The sequence below is a fragment of the Meleagris gallopavo genome, chromosome 10, assembly GCF_000146605.3.
Source record: "Meleagris gallopavo isolate NT-WF06-2002-E0010 breed Aviagen turkey brand Nicholas breeding stock chromosome 10, Turkey_5.1, whole genome shotgun sequence".
NCBI lineage: Eukaryota > Metazoa > Chordata > Aves > Galliformes > Phasianidae > Meleagris > Meleagris gallopavo.
This window is the reverse complement of record NC_015020.2, coordinates 28,658,220-28,677,279: the sequence shown is the minus strand read 5'-3', so window position 1 is coordinate 28,677,279 and position 19,060 is coordinate 28,658,220. Positions and strand designations below refer to the sequence as shown.

Sequence of the window (19,060 nt, the reverse complement as noted above, 5' to 3'; positions counted from 1 at the left end):
TTAGGATTGCTGGGCTCAAGCCATCACAGACAGCATCCTGCTGGTGGGAGCTTTGTTTAAAAAGCAAAGCCAGTGTGAGCAGAGTAGCTTCTCCTGGGGGAAAGACGTGTGGGGTGTGTACCATGAGCGGGTCACCTTTTTTTTGCCATTAAGAGAAATGAATTTGCTCTTTTAGGGGCTGGGTTGCTAGAGCGGCCTTTGTATTGGAGCAGGACCTAAAGTGGTGTTTCACCAGAGACAGGCGTGACATGGCATGCTGCAGCTTTTAACGCTGTACAGGGTGTATTGTTATTGTATATCATCATTGTGTGGAGAAGCTAATGTAAAACCACTGATCAGTCTCTCTGATGAAGTTTTTTTCCAGTGATTTTAACAATTTGTAAATAATTTCTGAGAGAAGACATTTGACTTTACGAGCTGCTTGTATTTGTTGTACTGTACATTCCAGTTTGATCATAGTTAATTAGTGTCATGCCTCTGTGTTTTACAGTGAGCAGAATTACTTCTCGTACTAATGGCTCTTTGCTGCTACTAAATTCCTATTCTACTTATTGAGCATGAAAGTTCCTTTTTTCTTCCCTCACTGCATTTCTTCACTACCTTTGACTTATCTGGAGCGGTTGACTGGCAAAAGTTTCTCTTGTATAAACAAGCAGATTAAAGGGAAAAGTATTGGATTAAAGATGACAGACTACAGTCTGATCCTATGAAAGTCAATGGCAGATCTCCCATAAGCCACAGTGAAAACAATGACAGGAAGAAAAGGGCTCTCCAGGTGCAATATTAGTGTGATTCTAAAGGGAAGTTGGAATGCATCATCTCCCCTCTTGTTTGCAGCTGCCTTTTCTGGAGTGTAGTGTTTCTCGTGAGTTAGCAAAACACAGCTTTTGCACAGGAAATTTATGAATGCTTTATTACAAATGAAAACACTGTAAAAATACATGTTACTGGCCTGAGTTTAAACATCCTTGAGCAAAAAAAACAACAAAATGCTGTTTAGTAGAGTACGGCTATCTGACTGAAGGGTCAGTACATATGAAGGTTCTAAAATATAACAGATTAAGTAAAGTCTGTGTGAAGGGACTGGTGTAACCCTTCTGTGCATACTGTAGTCCTGCTCTGCTCTCTCTTCTCCAAAGAGATGAGAACTGCTGAGGCAAACAGATTGCCATAGAGCATTCACCCTGTGTCAGAGCTCAGCCCATGGGGCTCTGGGCTTGGACAACTCATAATAGCTTATTTTCTTCATTAAGTAGTCAAGGAGGTGCAGTGCACTGAGGAAGAGTGGATCTTATCTAATTCCAAGTTAGTTTCAAGCTAGTGAGAGAAAGTAAGAATACCTTATGTTACTTGTGTTTATGATTTTGAACAAAAAGCCTTGAGAAATGTTATTCTGTAACTGTTCAACTATTTAGTCTTCAGTTCTCCTCTTTCTGATAGCTCAGTTTATACTTAGAAAGAGAAGTATTTTCTTTAATGACAGTTTCCTGGCAGCATTTGGGTTCAACACTGCCTTGCTCATACTAAGGCACGTGGCTGGTGGCTGCTGTTGCCTGCTATGGAGCACATCTCACAGCTCACTGCATGGCTGATTCCTCTACAGGGGAAGGAATATTGTGCCATCGCGTGAGGTGTGGAGATGCTACCTAATCCTGCTCCCCTGGGGTGGGAGGGAATTGCGTTTCTGTGTAGGCCTAGTGAAAGCTAGCAGATTGATAATCTACTGGTTAAACACAGTCTGACTTTCCTCCTTTATTTTAGTTTTATGATGCCATTGATCTTACAAATTTCTATATATTATTTTTTGGAGTATTTGGATATATTATTGTTCTCTGAAGTTTTTGAAGGCATCATTTTCATAGACGTACAATAAAAATGGTAAACCAAAAAAAAAAAATCCTATTCATACTTAGAGCTCACGAAGTAACAGCACATCCATTGAAATTTAAATCAAAATGAGGACTATGTCACACACTATAGCTCTCTGGAAAGCTACAGTGGGAGTCTAGCAGTCCAATTCATTCCTTTGTAGAATGTACTAAGGCTAATGGTCTTGCTGGGAGTAAAATGTATTTTTTGCAGAATGGTTCCAGGAACAGACTTTTCTCTTTACCAGAAAAACATAAAAGAAAACAAATGCTTACTGTGTCTTTAGTATGCTAAATATGAAATTCTTTACACAATGGAATGTTAACAGTAGCTGTAATCATGTTTTCCTTTCATCACCTAGTGAACATAATTTTAAGAGAGGACTGTTATAATTATATTTCAGATAAAAAGAAGCAGAATTTCTGGATACTATTATAGTTGGTCTGATTGTTTTGTTGATAGGGAAAAATAAAGAGGGAGACCACATGAATACTTATTTAATGAACGACATATTTATTAAGCTGTGCAGACTGTACATAATACATTTGACTTTGGATGCAATAGAGAAATCTTACTTTCTTCAAGCACATTACTTAGTATTTTATTACAGCTATCACATTCCTTCTTATCTGTCCAGCTATTCAATTATTTCTGTAGTGTGTCTATAGCACAACACTAAAGAATTTAGCTTAACTACAGTCACCAGTGCAGGTACAATCAATGTCAGAATCCACAGACTCCACAACATCCTCAGATGCAGATTTCTTATCACTGCTTCTCTGCCATTCCAACAGGCTTACAGCAGTGTCTGTCAGAAGAGAGAAGCTATTGTTAACGAACATCAAGCAAATTAATACATTTCAAGGAACTCCTGTTTTGATGGCTGCCAACTCCCTCATCAAGGAAAGAAAGAAATCCTGCCCCTGCAACTGACATCTTACTGACTCATTTACTTGGAGCAGGATTTTCATCCATGATACAATTACTATAATAATTCCCTAAAACCCAAATGAATAATATTTCATGAAGCGCAATGACAACAGGCAGGAGCCAGTAAAAGTGCTGGAGGTAGCCACTTTCAATGTAAGACCACCATGTCCTGCTCAGCAATCTCTTTTAATGTTATTGCTGCGTACCACTGCATATTTCAGCTGACTATTTGTCGAAGTTCATCCTGAAGGATAAGCCCTTTGGATAATTTTCAGAGGTTCATAAACTTCTAATTAAAGTTTCCCATATATTGTGAAATCTGACAGAGCATTGTCAGTTGCAGTATTAACCTTACCACACTGCTTTATCAACAGCTTGAATAAGCCATATCCCTTAATGCTGAAATAATCTAAATGGAATAATAATACTCATCCCCCCAATAAATATTCTTAGATAGTTGAAGGTTTATCGTTGCATCTGGAAGAATATTAGGACATCCATTTAGATTAAGTTTGCATAATGAGAATGGGTAAGGCTTTCATAGTTTTACTTCCTAATTTTTTTTTTTATTCCTCAGTTGGACAAGACATTTAAAACATGCCATCCTTCATCACAGGAAAAGCTGGAGACTGCTGTGTTTGGGCTATATTGGTCGCTTATCTGTTGAAATGCTGGCACTCTCCTTGGCTGAATTACTGGCCAACTTGAAGCACAGTTATTTTTTTCATAATTATTTTGATGCCGAATATTTCCCAGAAAGGTGCCTGAGATGCTTTTTTAAAAGAACATCATATTTTTAAGCTGTGAAATATGCTGTAGAAGTCTGAGTTCTGTTTTTTATAAGCATTAGTTCTTATTATGCATGAAGGTAAGCTGTGGGTCTATCCATATTGATATCCACGTAGGAAATAATTCCCTGGGCAAACTGGATTGTGGCTGAAAGCTATCATCCACTTGGATAGGACTGGTGGCATGTTTGGCATGTAAACTGGCATATGGACTAAAGCTAGGTATAAAGTCTGCTGCAGTCAAGATCCTAAGACTATAAGTTCATGGATATGAGGACAATGGGCTATTCTGTAGCCTTAAACTTCATTTTGTCCTTTCCTTACTGGTGACAGTAAGATCCTTGTCTTTTGGGACAGTAGATTATCAAGTCTGAGTTCTCATACAAAGAGCTGAGGAAAAGTTTTTGTTCTGTGCATGCAAATTCATGTTCACTGCTTGGGAAAGATGGGGATTTTATTTATGCCTCTTCTCCAAATCACTGAACAAAGAAAGAAAAAGACCAGCTTTCAAGGTTTGGCCTTGTATTTCTTCTGATCTCTTGCTTAAGGAAAAACAATCACCGTGGTTTAAAAAAGTTCACATGACAACTATTTTCCTTCCTCCTTTCTTTCCTTCTCCTCTTCCAGATAGATAAAATAAGGTCCTAGATTGGGAGTGCTGTTAGCATACTTCCCAGACTCTGGTTCAGTAAATGAACCAGAGAAGTCTGCAGGTGCTGTAAAAATAGCCCTGGCTGTGACAACTAACATACCTTTTTTTCTTTTTTTCTTCCTGATTTTCCTTTTTTTAAACACATTTTTATGAGGAAATGAGACAGCTTTATTACAGCCTAATATTCTGAGGCAGTGAGTGGCCTGGGGTGATGACATTTCAGAGATATAGACTTGGATGCACAAAAGAAATCTGTGAAGCATGGATATGACAAGGTTTGGGAAGAGTTTTTTTTGTTGTTGTTGTTGTTGTTGCTGTCATTGAGAGTGTGTTCTTTTCATAAAAGGATGCATCTATTCACTTCTCAGGAAGTTGTCAGAAAACTATTAGCACTTTATCTGAAGTACCTGTTAAATAGACTCGTAGAACGTTGACTGTTATAGAAACATGCTCATTGCTTTTGGTGCTTGATTCAGCACACGGAAGATATTAATAACATGAGCAAAAAGTGCAAAGTTCTGGATAGATGTTTTAAATCAGAAATATAATAGTGTTTCTTTCTAGTATTACTCAATATAGAAATTCATTGGTTTCAGAGAAACTACACTGCATTATCCCAGCCGTGGCTTTGGCTAATAATGGTTAGCATGGAGAACAGATCAATTTAGCAGATATTCTCAAGTGGTGGTTTCCTCCTATGGGATCTGTGTACTGAGTGATCCATTAAAAAGATTTAGGAAGGAATGTACTAGAAATATCTACAGATTCAAGCCTGGATTCTCCTCTCAAACTTGTATGACTGTACTGTATTGCTGCGTTTTGCAATCATGCAGTACATTCATGGCAAATCTGTATAAGTGAAAGGAGAAAAAGACTCAGTATTTTTAAAAATCTTGAGTACAAGTTTGTGTGTATAAAATACCTTTGAAAAACAAACCAATTTTTGGAGCAATCTAGGGAACATTTCAGCAACGTGTTTTTTTTGCTGATGTATTGCATAGTGGCGTAGCATGGCAGCCTAATCACAGCAGTCATGTCACACTACTTGACTGACTTTCAATTGCCTTGCTTGCCCTGGCCTACACAAAATTGCAGGCTGTAATGTGCATAAAAGGACTTACTGTTGTTTATCATGACTTTATGGAGATCCTGAAAACGTGGAAAAAAATTCTATTGATCTCTTCTACCCCTTTTACCACCTCAGATGTTTTTCTCAGATGACACTACCTGCCATCATCTAAACTAGCTCTTAGGTAGCTAGTGCTGTCAGTGTTTATATAGCAAATACTAATGGGATTAAAACAGCAGCTCAGAGAGAAGCTGGAGCCATGCAGTTGTGTGTGTGGCTGTGCTGTGTTTTGTTCTTTCAAGTGCTCTGACAGAGATCCTACAGTATGTGACACAGAAAGAAAAATATCTTACCTTTTGGGAAACAGTGGAAGCCAACCTTAACGGAAGTTTTTTTGATTGGAGTACAGTCTTTCATACATTTCAGTACTGGGTCAACAGAATAGCATGTAGATTCCTCTCCATCAATAGTAGGATTTCGATTCAGCTTCACATAACTGCGCTGCAGTTTGCACCCTAAGAGGAAAAGGAAAGGTAGTTAAAATTGTAGAAATAAATCCCAATCGATCCTTGCAATAATAAAGGTCCATATTTTCTCTTCAGCTTTTATTAAAACACAGGTCCCTGACAAACCATTTTCACAGTAGCAAGGTTATCGAGATAGGATGATAATAAGGTGGGGGACTGAAGAAAGATTCTGTAAGGGGAGCTATATTTAAAATCTAATTGCACAATATAACCCAAATGGAACTGTGTATACCCAGTTTTTTAAAACTATATAATACACAGAAAATAACCTCTCATATCTGGAAGCTATTAAGAATAGATACTGCAGGCACAATGGCTACTTCATTGCATTAGGAAAAATGTCAACTGTAGTGAATGGATAGGAAAAAAAAAAAGGCAGCATTTATATAATAACATCAAGGATAATTTTTGTATTGGATGTTTTTTATAATGCTGTAATTATCTCACTAGAAAGGTATAATGTAACTTAACAGGATCCCAGCTATGACTCTGCTTCCTGACATACAGATAAGTACAAGTCTGCTGCCACTGAAGTCAAGGAGAAAGCAGCCATTAACTTCAATAAAGTTGTCTCAGGTCCAAGGTAAAAGGAGATGTACAAAACAAAACTGTATTGATGTTACAGGAGACCATCGTTATTCTTCCAGCTCCATGTGAGAAGAAACTTTTACCTTAGTTGTATTTCTAAATATTTCCCTGAAATCGCACCCTCAGATGATGCAGAACAAAAACAAATTTCCTGCACTCTGAAAATTTGCATATACTTCAAATTTGACCTACTACACTCATAGTATGCAATGTTTCATTAAATTAAGCCTACAGACAGCAGCTACAACTGCTTTGTCTTAGCAGTAAAAATCAAACTGACTTCAGTTAGGTCAGTTTAGGTCTGAGTCTGCCTCTCAAAGAAATAAGCTATTCAGTGTAAGAAATTATGTTAGAATCAATTATTTAACATTGAACTGCACGAGACAAAGACTTGCAGTACTGTATAATCTCTGTGTTCACAGGCAGTATTTTAAAAAGTCAGTGGTTAATGAAGTTAAAATGTATATATACTGCTATTGTCATTTTAAGTAAAGTACTGCTTTTAAAAGAAAAAAATCTTTCCAGCTACTGGCAGAGGAAATCTGAAATTGTATTCTCTCCAAGCATAAACTGTTTTCAGATCTACTCACCACCAGAGCAGGTTTCTTCTAGCAATACCCATGAATGAACAAAAGCGGAACAGCTGTGTGCTTGCTTATGATTTGGCATTAGGAGTTCATTGTGCTTTTCCCTGTCATTATTTCCACAGATTCCACAGGTCTTTCCTCTCATCCATGAAGTAACAGTGACCTGTAAAACAGTGCATCCTTTTAGTGAATATTGAAGTGATGATCTGTTATATTGCCAAGGCACTAAACAGATGGAAGGCAGTAATTTTGAAAGAAAGCACCATACCTTAAGGATCTCACCATCAAAATCCACATTCTTCAGTCCATGTGTTGGTGCTTCCACAATAACTCGTGTTCCATTTTTATAAATTTTAATATTGTCTGTAAAAAGATAGTTAATCGTAATTTTAAAGTAATGGAGAAAGTAAGTAGCATAATGTACATCATTTTCCTTCACAATTACCACTGTTCTGCTATATCAGAAGGTTTGGAATTGTTGATGTTTTGTTTTGTGAAGACCTCAAAAAGAGAAGAAACATTCAATTCATTTGTGAAAACGTTCTACTGTGGTTTCCTATAGTTGGAACTTACTTTTGTATCCAGTCTATTAAATCGTGAAATGAAAATGACATTTCTTAACATTGCAATGTTTCTGTGAAGCTTATAAAAAATAGTCTTGAAGATACTTGGTTTCTGAATCAGTCCTAGAAAGCTCACCTTTTTCATACTCAGAAACTTCACTGCCTGATAGTACTGATTCTTTATTGCATGTCACGAGCAGAGATGAATCTGCTGCAGGACAGATTGTGATGTTCCTATAGCAAAAAAAGGAAAAAAAAATAAGTAACTAGTAGTTAATTTAAAATGTAAGGTAGAGATATTTGTGGCCAAAGCTAGCAGAGAGCTAATTTGAACATTTGGATTGTGAATGAGAGACTGAGCTGTTCTCAGTACAAAATGCAGAATATATTGGAACTTTGGATGCTGGTATTCAACCTCTGAAGAAAAGACAATGTGGGGAACTTATGGAGCAGGTTATAAGATACTGACTGCAACACTGAATATGAGGAAAATGAAAACAAAGACTGTCAGATGAGAAGTCTGTAAATCCTCAAACATATGACTGTAAACTAGTTGTACCCAAAGTAGACGTCTCCCTTCCCAGACTAACTCCCTGAAGTTTTGTATCTAATTATTGAGCCTTCAGAATAAACCACACTTACACTGAACTTGTATTTATGTGAACCTCTCTTGTCAAAGACTGGTGATCAACTTTTCTTGTAGTAACAATGAATTTTGGATGTTCGGTACAGTCTTGGGCCACTATCACATTGCAGCTTTTATTGAAAGAACATGTAAAGCTCATGCGATCGAATGTTTTGAAATCTCCTTCGCTGACTTCACATGTGGCTGCAAAACAAAACCAGAAAAGAAATGGTGGATGTAATAATGGCATGGTGTGTTGCTGCAGAGCACTGAAGACTACTTCTGTGAGACTGGACTACACAGCAAACAGAAAAAGAACTTCAACATCTCCTTGGCAACATCTTTTGATGCTGCCAGTCTCTAAGAATAGGATATCACTGCCGAATTGCTAACAGATGTAGACTATATTTGTATTCACTTTGATGACATGCTAAAAGCAAAACTCAAGACAGTATAGTGACTAAAACTTACTAACGTCTCCAGAAGCTAAAAGTAGTAACCATTACAGAAACTAGTTCACATTTCCTAACAGAAGTGTTAGACACCAATGACTTAAAACTCATATGATTTTTTTTTTTGAAATAAAATAATAAACATGGCAGAAAATTAATTATTTGTCTTACACCTGTCAGATGATACCTCTCAACACAGAGATGGCACCTTCTTAGAAGGGGCAAAAGATGATCTCTACAGCTTGCAGATAGGAATGATTCCTGAACTCTGAAGATTTATGTCAGTTTAAAGTCTCTTCATCCACCTGCTAGTAAATGTAAGTAAGTGATAAAATGAACTGCTGAGAAAGCAAGAGTTGCAGACACTAGGCTTCCCTCTAGAAGAACAATATGGGGAAAGGCAAGTCCCAGTTGTCTCAGAGGATGGATCTACAAACATTGCTTCCTCATGAGACAATCATATAAGTAGTACTTACATTGATCTTCTTGTGCTATTTGTGAAGCTATTTCAGGAAGGAAATTCCAGGCAGTGATATCTCTAGTCTCATATGATGAAGATGATGGCCCTAAGGGCAAAGTGAATGGCACTCGGAGTCCCTGATAGTAAAGTGTTATCTGAAAAAGTAGAAATGAAAAAAAACATTAAGATATATTGAGCCATATTGCTTGTGATATCACTGCAAAGAGACAAACAAAAAAGATATCCTCGAAAAATATCTCGAAGATACACAACTGTAGTTGTGTTAGTCTCTCTAGGATCTGCCCAAATCTCAGGTTTTTCTTAGCAATCACTCTCTCTTCTAGGCTCAATTCCTGACTTCTATGAGAAATTGTTAAGAACATTAGAAAGTAACCTATGTAGATGAAGTTTAAACGATAATTATGCAAATTTGAAAAAAAACTATTTAAAAATTTAAGTAACTAATCTGATGGATGTGTTTGGCAAAGTGAACATCATCTATTAAAGGCTGAAAAATAGCACGATGTGCCATGATGGTAAGATTTCTTACTTTTGTAGATACAAAAGACATTTACCAAGAGCATCAACTTAGTGCCTAATGTTCCTACTTCTTCATTATCATGTAATAAAGATCCTGCAATTTTGAAGCACAACAGAAGGTTAAAGATACACTAATTTCTCTGTTTATGAATAGCGAGCTGTTATTAATTTACCACTGATCCATAGGGGGAAACTTTCAAAGCAGTGCACAGAGATTTGGTGGACAAGGACCAATTAATCAGTAGGATTCTGCAGATCCAGCCTGTGCAATCTGCTCTGAGAGTGCAACTAACTGCTTCGGTTTAGTTAAAGCTGAGTTAAAGCCACAGAATTATCTGTGTCATAACTTGCTCAGACCTATCTCACAGAGTGTGGTCAACTGCACCTGTGGGACTGAAGAACAAACATAATTAGATGCTGCACTTGGCTGCTGCAGTGTGCAAGATGTTCTGAAGGTCTCTGTTATCTGCTCTCAGGCCCATATACATTTCACAAAATTGTCACATAGGATAAAAAAAAGCTGTAAGTGTAAAACAGTCATATTTGACGCAGTCTGGGCCTAGCCACTGTTCTCAGTATGGAAATAAAGTATGTCGCTATAGAGTTTTCTACTTTTGCTTGTTTATTTCACCAAGGCAGTACAAAATCAAAGACTGCATATTTCAATACTTTTGTTATCAGGTATATAACAGCTCCTCTAAAAACATATGATTAATTTTTATTTTTTAATATGTAAGTATCAAAACAAATAAGTTGAAAATCCATTCATTGTAAGGAAAATGAAAATAAAATTGACACATACCCCAGGAACTTTAATTACTGTATCAATTGTTCGTGGAGATGTTGCAGCTGCCCGTACAATAAGTTCACGAGATGGATTTCTCTGATGTGCCTCTGAGAAGCCCAACACAAGTGCCATACCAGGAACGTACTGCATGAATCTAGAGATAAATAAGATGTGACAAAGTCAGCTCCATGAGCAAAGACAGATATTGGAGGGTGAAGATTGCTGGCATTTCTGAAAAATCGGAGGAAGAAAAGGGAAAACTGAAGTCAAAGTGCTTTGGGTAAAACTAAATGGTGGATTTTATCCTAAGGAAACACATTGTTTTTATTTTTATCATTTTAACAGCTGTGGGTTTTTTTTTTTTTTTTGTAAATACTGAATAGAAGGACATTTCAAAAGAAAAAGGCATTTTGAACTCAAATATCTAATCATTTAATAAGGGAAATGAAATTAAGCATGTCAAATTTTAAATATTTGGAGGATGAAACACGTGGGGGAACTAGAAGATGTTCAAAGAATACTGTTGTGCCCCTGAACTTGTGTTTTCTCGAAAAATATCTGTGCTCAAAAAATCATCTAGTTCTTTCAGTGCATTTAGAATGCCAACTAATGTATAAAAGGTAATGCAGCAGTTTAGGAAAGAACAAATTACGTACACTGTGCTTGTCTTTTTTATCCAGGAAGGAACATTTCCCCATTGCACCTTCAGCTGCATGGCTGGCTTCCTTGCCAGTTGGCCTGTGGTAGCCAAGGCTGCTATCCTGTAGTCTCGGCACTCCTTGCCCCATCTCATTCTAGCCTTTACAGACAGGAAAAGACACCCAGATTTCAGAAAAGAATTGCAGAAACATCATTAATGATTTCAAAATATAAATTTTTCTTCTTTCCTGAAATTTCACATTGATCTTATATGTTTCCACATCTTTCTTTCACTCCTAGATAGGCTACAGTTTGCTGTAATTTCCTGAGATTTCCTTAAACTTGGTAAGCTAATAATCAGTATACATTTTGTTCTAGAAGAAGATTGGACTAAAATGTCTATTAGTCTTCCTGTATTTAACCTCTACATTTTGAATGCTGAAATGACAGGGTGAGTTACTTAACTGCTGCTGCAAAATATAGAAGTTTGTAAATTGTTATCCAAAGACTTTTTCCTTTATAGGTGCACTGGAAGCACAAGACAGGATGGAGTGAAAAAAGAAAAGACCTGTAATTTCATCTGTGTTTTCTCAGGTGTCAACCAATTATCTAACCCTAATTTTTCTGCTATCACATATAAATCCCAAGAAATAGAATGTTTCAAATGTCTTTGAGTAATTATCTTATGAAATGAGTTACAAAGAGAAAAACAGTTTGATTTCCAGAAAAGTAAACTTGTATTGAATGAGAAATAATAAGTAGACAGAAATATTTTCAAACTTTTAAAATACTTCTATAAATAACATTTTCATGCATCTTGAAGATAAAAATTTTGGGGGGAGTCAGATTTTGAAGTGGTTTTTATTTTGTGTTTGTTTTTGTTTTAATTCAAAAGGAGAGTGACATCTATGAACATTTCCTGATTTTTTACTAAAATTGGAGCACATTTCAAAATACTGATGTATTCCCTGTTTGGACTTTCTAATCAGCAGGTGCACTGTGCTTATTTAAAAAACTGTGGGCCTTTTAGATGTCTCACTTGGCAAAGCTGCCTGTGTACTTACCTGTGCTTTCAGAGGCAGTATTACAGCATCAGCACATGCTTTCCAATTGGTTTCAGCCAGCTGAACCACAACTAGTTGCACATCAACTTTGGCAGCATCGGAACGAACATATGCTGTAGCTTGATAACCTTGATTTCTGTTGTCACTTCTTACTGCCTGTGCCACAATTGTAATGCCAGGTGGAATTACGTCTCCCAGGAAGTTGCGCTGAAAAACAACCCCCAACCATCTGTGCTTAAGTATTTTAGTGTATTCACTGGAGAGCCTACAGTCCGGTTTAAGTATGCTTACAGCAAGTAGGATCCTTCACCCTTCAGCAGTTTAGTACATTTTATCTTTATCTCCAATAATTAAAAATAATTTTGGTTTCAGTCCTAGTCATTTCATTAATGAGAAATTTTCAAGGATGTGATTTTTTTCATACAGGATCCAAGACTCTTCTATACTGTCTTTTTACACTTAAGATTTTGTGCATTATTTTGATATTCAGAATAGCCGCCTACATACATACTGGATACCTTCATAGAGTTATACACATTCACAGTGTATTCTACTATCAAACAAATTATTCTGAAATTCTTTGTAGTGGCAGAGTTCCCATAGACATTTTCTGCATTTGCAGTACAGTTCCAGAATATCAAGCATGTATTAAAGATAAGAATGATCACTGCCTAATGAGACTTCAAATTTCCTAAATCAGCAATAACCATAGGCATTATGATTTTATTTATACTCAGCATGCACTCATGACAACTAGGAGGAATTAAGTTGATGGGTTTTTTTGTTTGTTTGCTTATTTTTAATTCTTTAAATAAATCTTATGTCCTTCTAAGTCGCATTTTTACCTAGCTTCTAAGTTTTTTTTTGACTCTGGAGTTTCATAAGAAAAATAACTTTTTTTTTCCCTTTAATTTATATCCCCTTTCCCTTTATTTTCTTCAATCATTTTCTGCTCCAGGCTTTCACATACACCTAATGCCTTTAGAAATGAAGGGCAATGTAATACAGAAATCAAGAAACAAAATTCCAAGGTGAAAGGAATTCGGAAAAAACATTTTACGGGGAGAAAATGAACCTCAGTGCACTCTACATTCCAGTTTACAAACTTGACTGTTTCCTGGTGCTGCCTGGCTCAACTGATTAGAGTCTGTCTGCAACTTCTGAGATACTACCTCGTGTGTCAGGCTGGATTCATGTCTGTGATGAGCACTGGCTCCTCTGCTCACAGGGCTTCTCCTTGAGCTGTGGGCAGCTTTTTCCCCATGATGGTGACTGCTGCTACTGCTACTGCTGCTGGAGCTGCTCATATGGCTTTTCCTGCTGCTGCTGTCACTGCTGCTGCTGTTGCTATGGCTGCTTCCATACTCAGAGGAAGATGATGATGATGAGCTGCTTGACGTTCTGTGGCCTGAATGCTATGAAACACAAATAGGTTAAAAAGGCTATGGCGTGGCCTTTAATTTTAGTGTAGACATCAAAATCAGAGCTATAAGCCTCCTTGTCCAGGCAACTTATACATAGACAGCATATGACTTTTATCACGAAGCAGACATGAAATTGGGTAGGGATGTGCCTTATATCCACCTGTACTTCTCTGCAAACAGGAATGCCATGCAGACAGTGATTGTAAATGGTGACATTGTATTGTCCAGTTCTAATGACAGGCAAAACTAAACTTGAACTTCATAAGTGATTATTTAGAAAATACTTTAAAAAGATATTATATTTAATTAAAAACACTACAGATCAGCTTTCTCTTTCATAAGCAGGATACATAATAACTTTGCAGGTAACACCTACGAAATTCACTTCATTATCATCCTTAGATGTACTTTAACATACTCTTGTGCACTAATGCATACTGAACCCGGCTTCTGATACCCAATGATTTTGTCCTTCTACTATAACTCCCTAAAAAAATATGGAAGCAGTTAATCCTACAGGAAAGCCCTGATATTTTATAATTCTCTCATGGTCTTTGTAAGCTGAATATTGTACAGCATCTAGCTGAAAGGTATCCTCACCAAAAAGTTGCTAGGGCTGCAACAGAGGGATGCAGTACAATAGCTAGTATTTTAGTAATAATTATTTTTATTTTGTCAGTACTGAGTGATATTATTAGACAATATGGAATGGTCAAGTGAAACGAGCCAAAGCCTTCCAGCAATATGCTTGATCATATCAGCTCCAGCCACCATAGCAATGTGCAATTGAATTAGGCACCTACCCAGTGTGTGTGAGCAGACCTGAAGCGGAGCCGGTATACTTTTGGCAGGTATGTTTCCTGCAAAATTCCAAAAGAAGCTATTACCTACAGCTCAGTGAAGATCACCTCCTAGTAGAAGTCAAAACATTAAAAATGTTACCCATTCATTAGAAACGTCGTAACTACTGTGACTGTTAAACTGAGATTTGACACGTTTAGTCTCAGCTTGTCTGTCCTGTTTCCACTGGTGATGTGAAACACCAGAGCTTTCACTGCTGCTGCTGGTGCTCCTGCTGTTGCTGCTGGCTCTTCTGCTGCTACTGCTGCTACTCTGTGTTTTCTGTTTCTGCTCATGGACACTTCTTTCTCCTTCAGCCGCGCTGGCATGTGGAAATGATGTGGTCTTGGACTGCTTCTTAGCATTCTGCCTTGTACCAGATGCTTTGCTACTACTGCTGCTGCTGCCCTTGCTATTGCTACTGCTGCTGCCACTATTGGTTTTGCTACTTCTGCTACTGCCTTTGCGGCTGCTGCTGCTGCTACTACTGCTGCTACTGCTACTACTACTACTGCTGCTACTGCTGCTACTGCTGCTGCTACTACTGCTGCTACTGCTGCTGCTACTACTGCTGCTACTACTGCTGCTACTACTGCTGCTGCTGCTGCTGTCCCCAAATGGGTAGAATTTCTTTTCTTTGGCTTTGGATTTCCTTGATTTCAGATTAATCTGGGTGCCTCTTTGTGATGCTCTGTCGTCAGAGTCACTGCTGGAGGGAGTGCTTGTTGAACTCTCAGTGCTCTCACTGATGCTGCTGGCACTGGATGAGGAGCTTCTGGAATTTCTTGTTGCCTAGTCAATTGGAAACCATTATGAAAACCATTAGAAACCATTGGAAATAGAAAACAATTTTTTTTTTTCTCTGTCCCTGCAGAAGGCTGTAGGTAAAATAGATACAGAGAACTATGATTTTCTCTGCTGCCTTAAAAGACAAGACGTAAGCCTGAGATAGCATCCTTACAATACATTGCAGTAAGGCCAACACATAATAGCATACCAAGAACAGAAATAAGTAAAACAATACTCCAAATCCCTGTAGATATTGTTGATCATACAGTTACATGTGACTAGTGTTAGTAGTGATAGGGCTGCTACTATGCTTACCTCAGAGCAAGCTGGGTAGGTAGGAAGGTGTCATACCTTTCTGCCACAGTTGTAGTAACTGGAAGCTGCTAGCTATCTTCTGGGCCCACAACATCTATTTTGTATCTTACATGGCTGATTTTCTGAGAAACCTACCAAACCAACCTGCTCTCCTTTAAGTCCTTCACCACATTTACTGCAAAAGAGATGAATTCAATCAAAAGACCCACCAAAATCCTGATTCAGTTTTCCAACTATTGTTTACTATCTAAAAAAGGGAGGCTACTAAGTAAAAGAGATATAAATAAGCTTTGTGTGCAGCCTTCCACAAACCTAGAAGTGGGTTTTTACAGCAGTACCTGGTTATCAGTGTCATCAAGGATTTTCTTCACTCTTTTGATCACTTCTTTGCTGGAAGATACTTGAGTCTCTGGATCTTCAAATGTCACTAAACGTACCATTTTTGTAGGAGCTTGATCTCCCGCTTGAATTGTGACTTGTATTTTTTCAATAGGTACATCTGTGTAGACTGAAATTTCACAACAATTAGTATTATTGTTAGTAGTAATTGAATAACAGAATAAGCCATTTTTTGCTATTATTTGTTGAAACATTTGCATATTGAGTAACTTTAAAAAAATATTTCAGTAACAGCTAAGATACATTCTAGCAATAATAAAATTTTATAATGTTAGTATGATAATAGGATCTTTTCATGTCAGTTAACAAAATAATCTAAGATTGAAATCCAGTGAATTGGATTGCTTAGCTAGATAACACTACAGGAAGGGGAGTTAGGCACCAGAAACAAAGGCTTTCCTCTTGAATTATAAAGAATGGCCCAATAGTTAGGCCAGACCTAAATTCAGTGGCCTGCTGTGCTTACAATTCTTATGATCATGGATTAAGATATTTAGGACTAGATCCAGGCAGGGTTAATCCGCAATTCCCTTTAAGATTCTGGGTTTTTAAACTGTAGCTACAGGACACTGTGTTAGATCTGTTGCCCATGTCCAATTGCTCTGTGCTTGCATCCCAAATCCAACGATTCAGGACACATCAGACACGCTCTGCAGGTACAGATCAGCTCTGTGTGATGCTGGCCATGCTGAGAGGCACTGCATTGGATGGCCACTCTCTGGGAGAGCTGGGAATTGGGAATTGCTGCTCAGGCAGAGAGGGGAGAGGTGGATTCATGCTGCAATGGAGTTTGCTGACAATATTGGCAAGGCTGAAAGTTCTAATAGTAGTTTTAGTGGTGCTTAAGGTACAAAAGACATATATGTATGTATAAAAATATATATGTACACACACCAACAACAATTCATCTACCCATCTATTGCTTTCTTTTTTTTGCACAATTGTATTTACCTGGCTTGAAGCTCATTCTAAGGGCATGTTCTCCAATAAGGTAATAAAGAGGCACATTTTTGATAAATGCTGCATGTACACTTTTCTTCTCAATGCACACTTGAATCCCAAATGTACTTGCGTTGGAGCACATGGACTGAACAAATTGCTCCTTCCAGGAAGAAGAATGTCCAAAGGAGAAGGAATTTCCTGATGAAACAGGATCTTCTACAGACTGTCCGTCCTGTTAGATAATACACTTGTCAAGTAAAACTAGGCAACAGTAAGATGGTTAGATGCTATCAATTCTGTTTCAGTCATATATATATTTATTCTACAGAAGGTACTAACCAGTTTGAGACAGCAAGGCTGTGATGTAGAACATCTTGGCTTTCAACTGGACAAAATTATCAGCTAAATGGCTCAATTAGACTATCTAGAGCAAAAAAAAGTGCTTGAGTCCATAAGACTGGAAAACTACATCACAAAATAATTATAATTATTTTATTGTGCTTTCCTAGAGTATTAGACTACGTTAACACATTCACAATCAATGTGAGTGTGGCTCTAGACTGACTGAAGTTCTTTTATTTGCTTTATAATTTGGTAGAACTACAGAACCTTCATCTATGCCTACAAAAATTCTGTCTCACTTGTGGTGTGACTTGGGTGCAAGAATATATCAACTAGAAGATCACAAATATTTCCAAGATGTCCAAAGCATATCAGATATTAGAAATTTTCACTTAAAAGTGCGCCATGTACATGTGCTAAGTGATGCTTTTGGAAGAGTGAATTAAAATTAATTAAAATTAGAATCAAATCCATGAAATGAGAAACAAAGTAAGTGCAAAAGAAACATGACCATTAGTTTTATTTTCATATTTTGCAGTTAATTTTTTACTGGGTTCATCATGTCTCACAAAATGCCAAACTTGTATGTACAGCATTGAAAAACTGGAATTTTAATGCTAATCTTTTCTTTCCAAAGGGAATGCTAATGATAATGGGAAATGGCCAAGTTTGTGCCATTTTTCAGATATTGCTCAAAGATCTTTGCTTGTTCCAGGATACTGGAAATTTTTCCAGCTGACAATACATTCACCCATCGACTTTTCCATAGGAAAGTGCTGTACTCACCCTCGTTTCTTATTTTATCTGAAAAACTTCAGAGTTGCAGGATGACAAGGAAACCAGAACAGCACAATATGTTCCTCACCTCTGTCAGTTTTCCATTGAAGGAAATGTTATGGTGAGGTCTTCACAATGCTGCCCATCACAGAAAGACTGTAGTTGCTTTTATGGAAAACTTTAGTTTAGGAAGTCATTTGACTTGACACACAAACTGCCATTCATCCTTGAATCAAGGTAACTATAGGCAGTAAATTTAGCTCTACAAGCTGAATACTGGAACATCTTGCGCAGTATTGCCTGTCTCAGGAGTGTAATGATTGTATTATGGCTGCAAAGTGTTTTAAAGATTGTGGGCCTATCCTGTAGATGGCAGTGTAAAATTAATTACTAAAGCAAGTGTTCTTGCTTTTGAAAAAGTGTTGTAAGTCTGATGTGATTACAATCCAGACTTTAAAATAATGTTACTACAGGGCTGTTTGTGTTATTAGGTTGAATGTGACTTATTCTGTGCAAGGTAACACTGGTCAGAGATGAATCATACATTTTCCTATAGGGGAAAAAAAATGGTTTTCTCCTGATTAAAAGCCAAAAAATAGTCAAACAGTATATCAGTTACCCTGATGTTATCAGTCTCGCCTGATGCAGAATCCGAGTCAAAGGACATCTTCATTATGTCAGGCACTGCTTCAGGTAGAAGAACTGGAGTCATCTTACTAGCAGCCAAATCTTCAATATTTCGTGTAACAGCAAACGTCTTAGAGCTGCAGAATAAACATTAGAGGAAACCTGTATTGATAAAGCACTGCTGAGGGAAAGACCTGAATAATGCCACGTAGCACGTACTCAGCAACAAGTATCATACCTTGCAAATTGCTTTGTAGATATTTACAGCATCTTTCCTGCTAGCTTTATTTCCAAGGACAGCTTAAACTGAATGAATACATGGACTGATCTCAGTCCAGAGAGCTTGCAGTTAGGCTATCACAATCACAGGTATCAGTTAAAAGAACTGTACCCTATGGGATCTGCGTAAGCCTAATGCCTTGAAGAATAGCCTGGTTAGAAATCTGGCTATGGGTTAAATTTTAA

The 19,060-nt window shown here is 37.4% G+C and overlaps 1 protein-coding gene across 1 annotated transcript; it reads right to left on the bottom strand.

The window, feature by feature from the left end:
* Nucleotides 1-2,377: 2,377 nt before the first annotated feature.
* On the bottom strand, nt 2,378-18,746 carry LOC104912515 (vitellogenin-1; the record flags this gene model as incomplete). The annotated part of the gene is made up of 16 exons (XM_019618417.1): nt 2,378-2,677; nt 5,662-5,823; nt 7,014-7,173; nt 7,279-7,373; nt 7,710-7,807; nt 8,216-8,402; nt 9,127-9,265; nt 10,453-10,591; nt 11,094-11,236; nt 12,141-12,347; nt 13,313-13,555; nt 14,368-14,424; nt 14,507-15,196; nt 15,847-16,016; nt 16,859-17,081; nt 18,588-18,746. Coding segments are annotated over 16 exons (2,991 nt in total), but the record flags the coding sequence as incomplete, so codon positions are not given.
* Nucleotides 18,747-19,060: the final 314 nt, after the last annotated feature.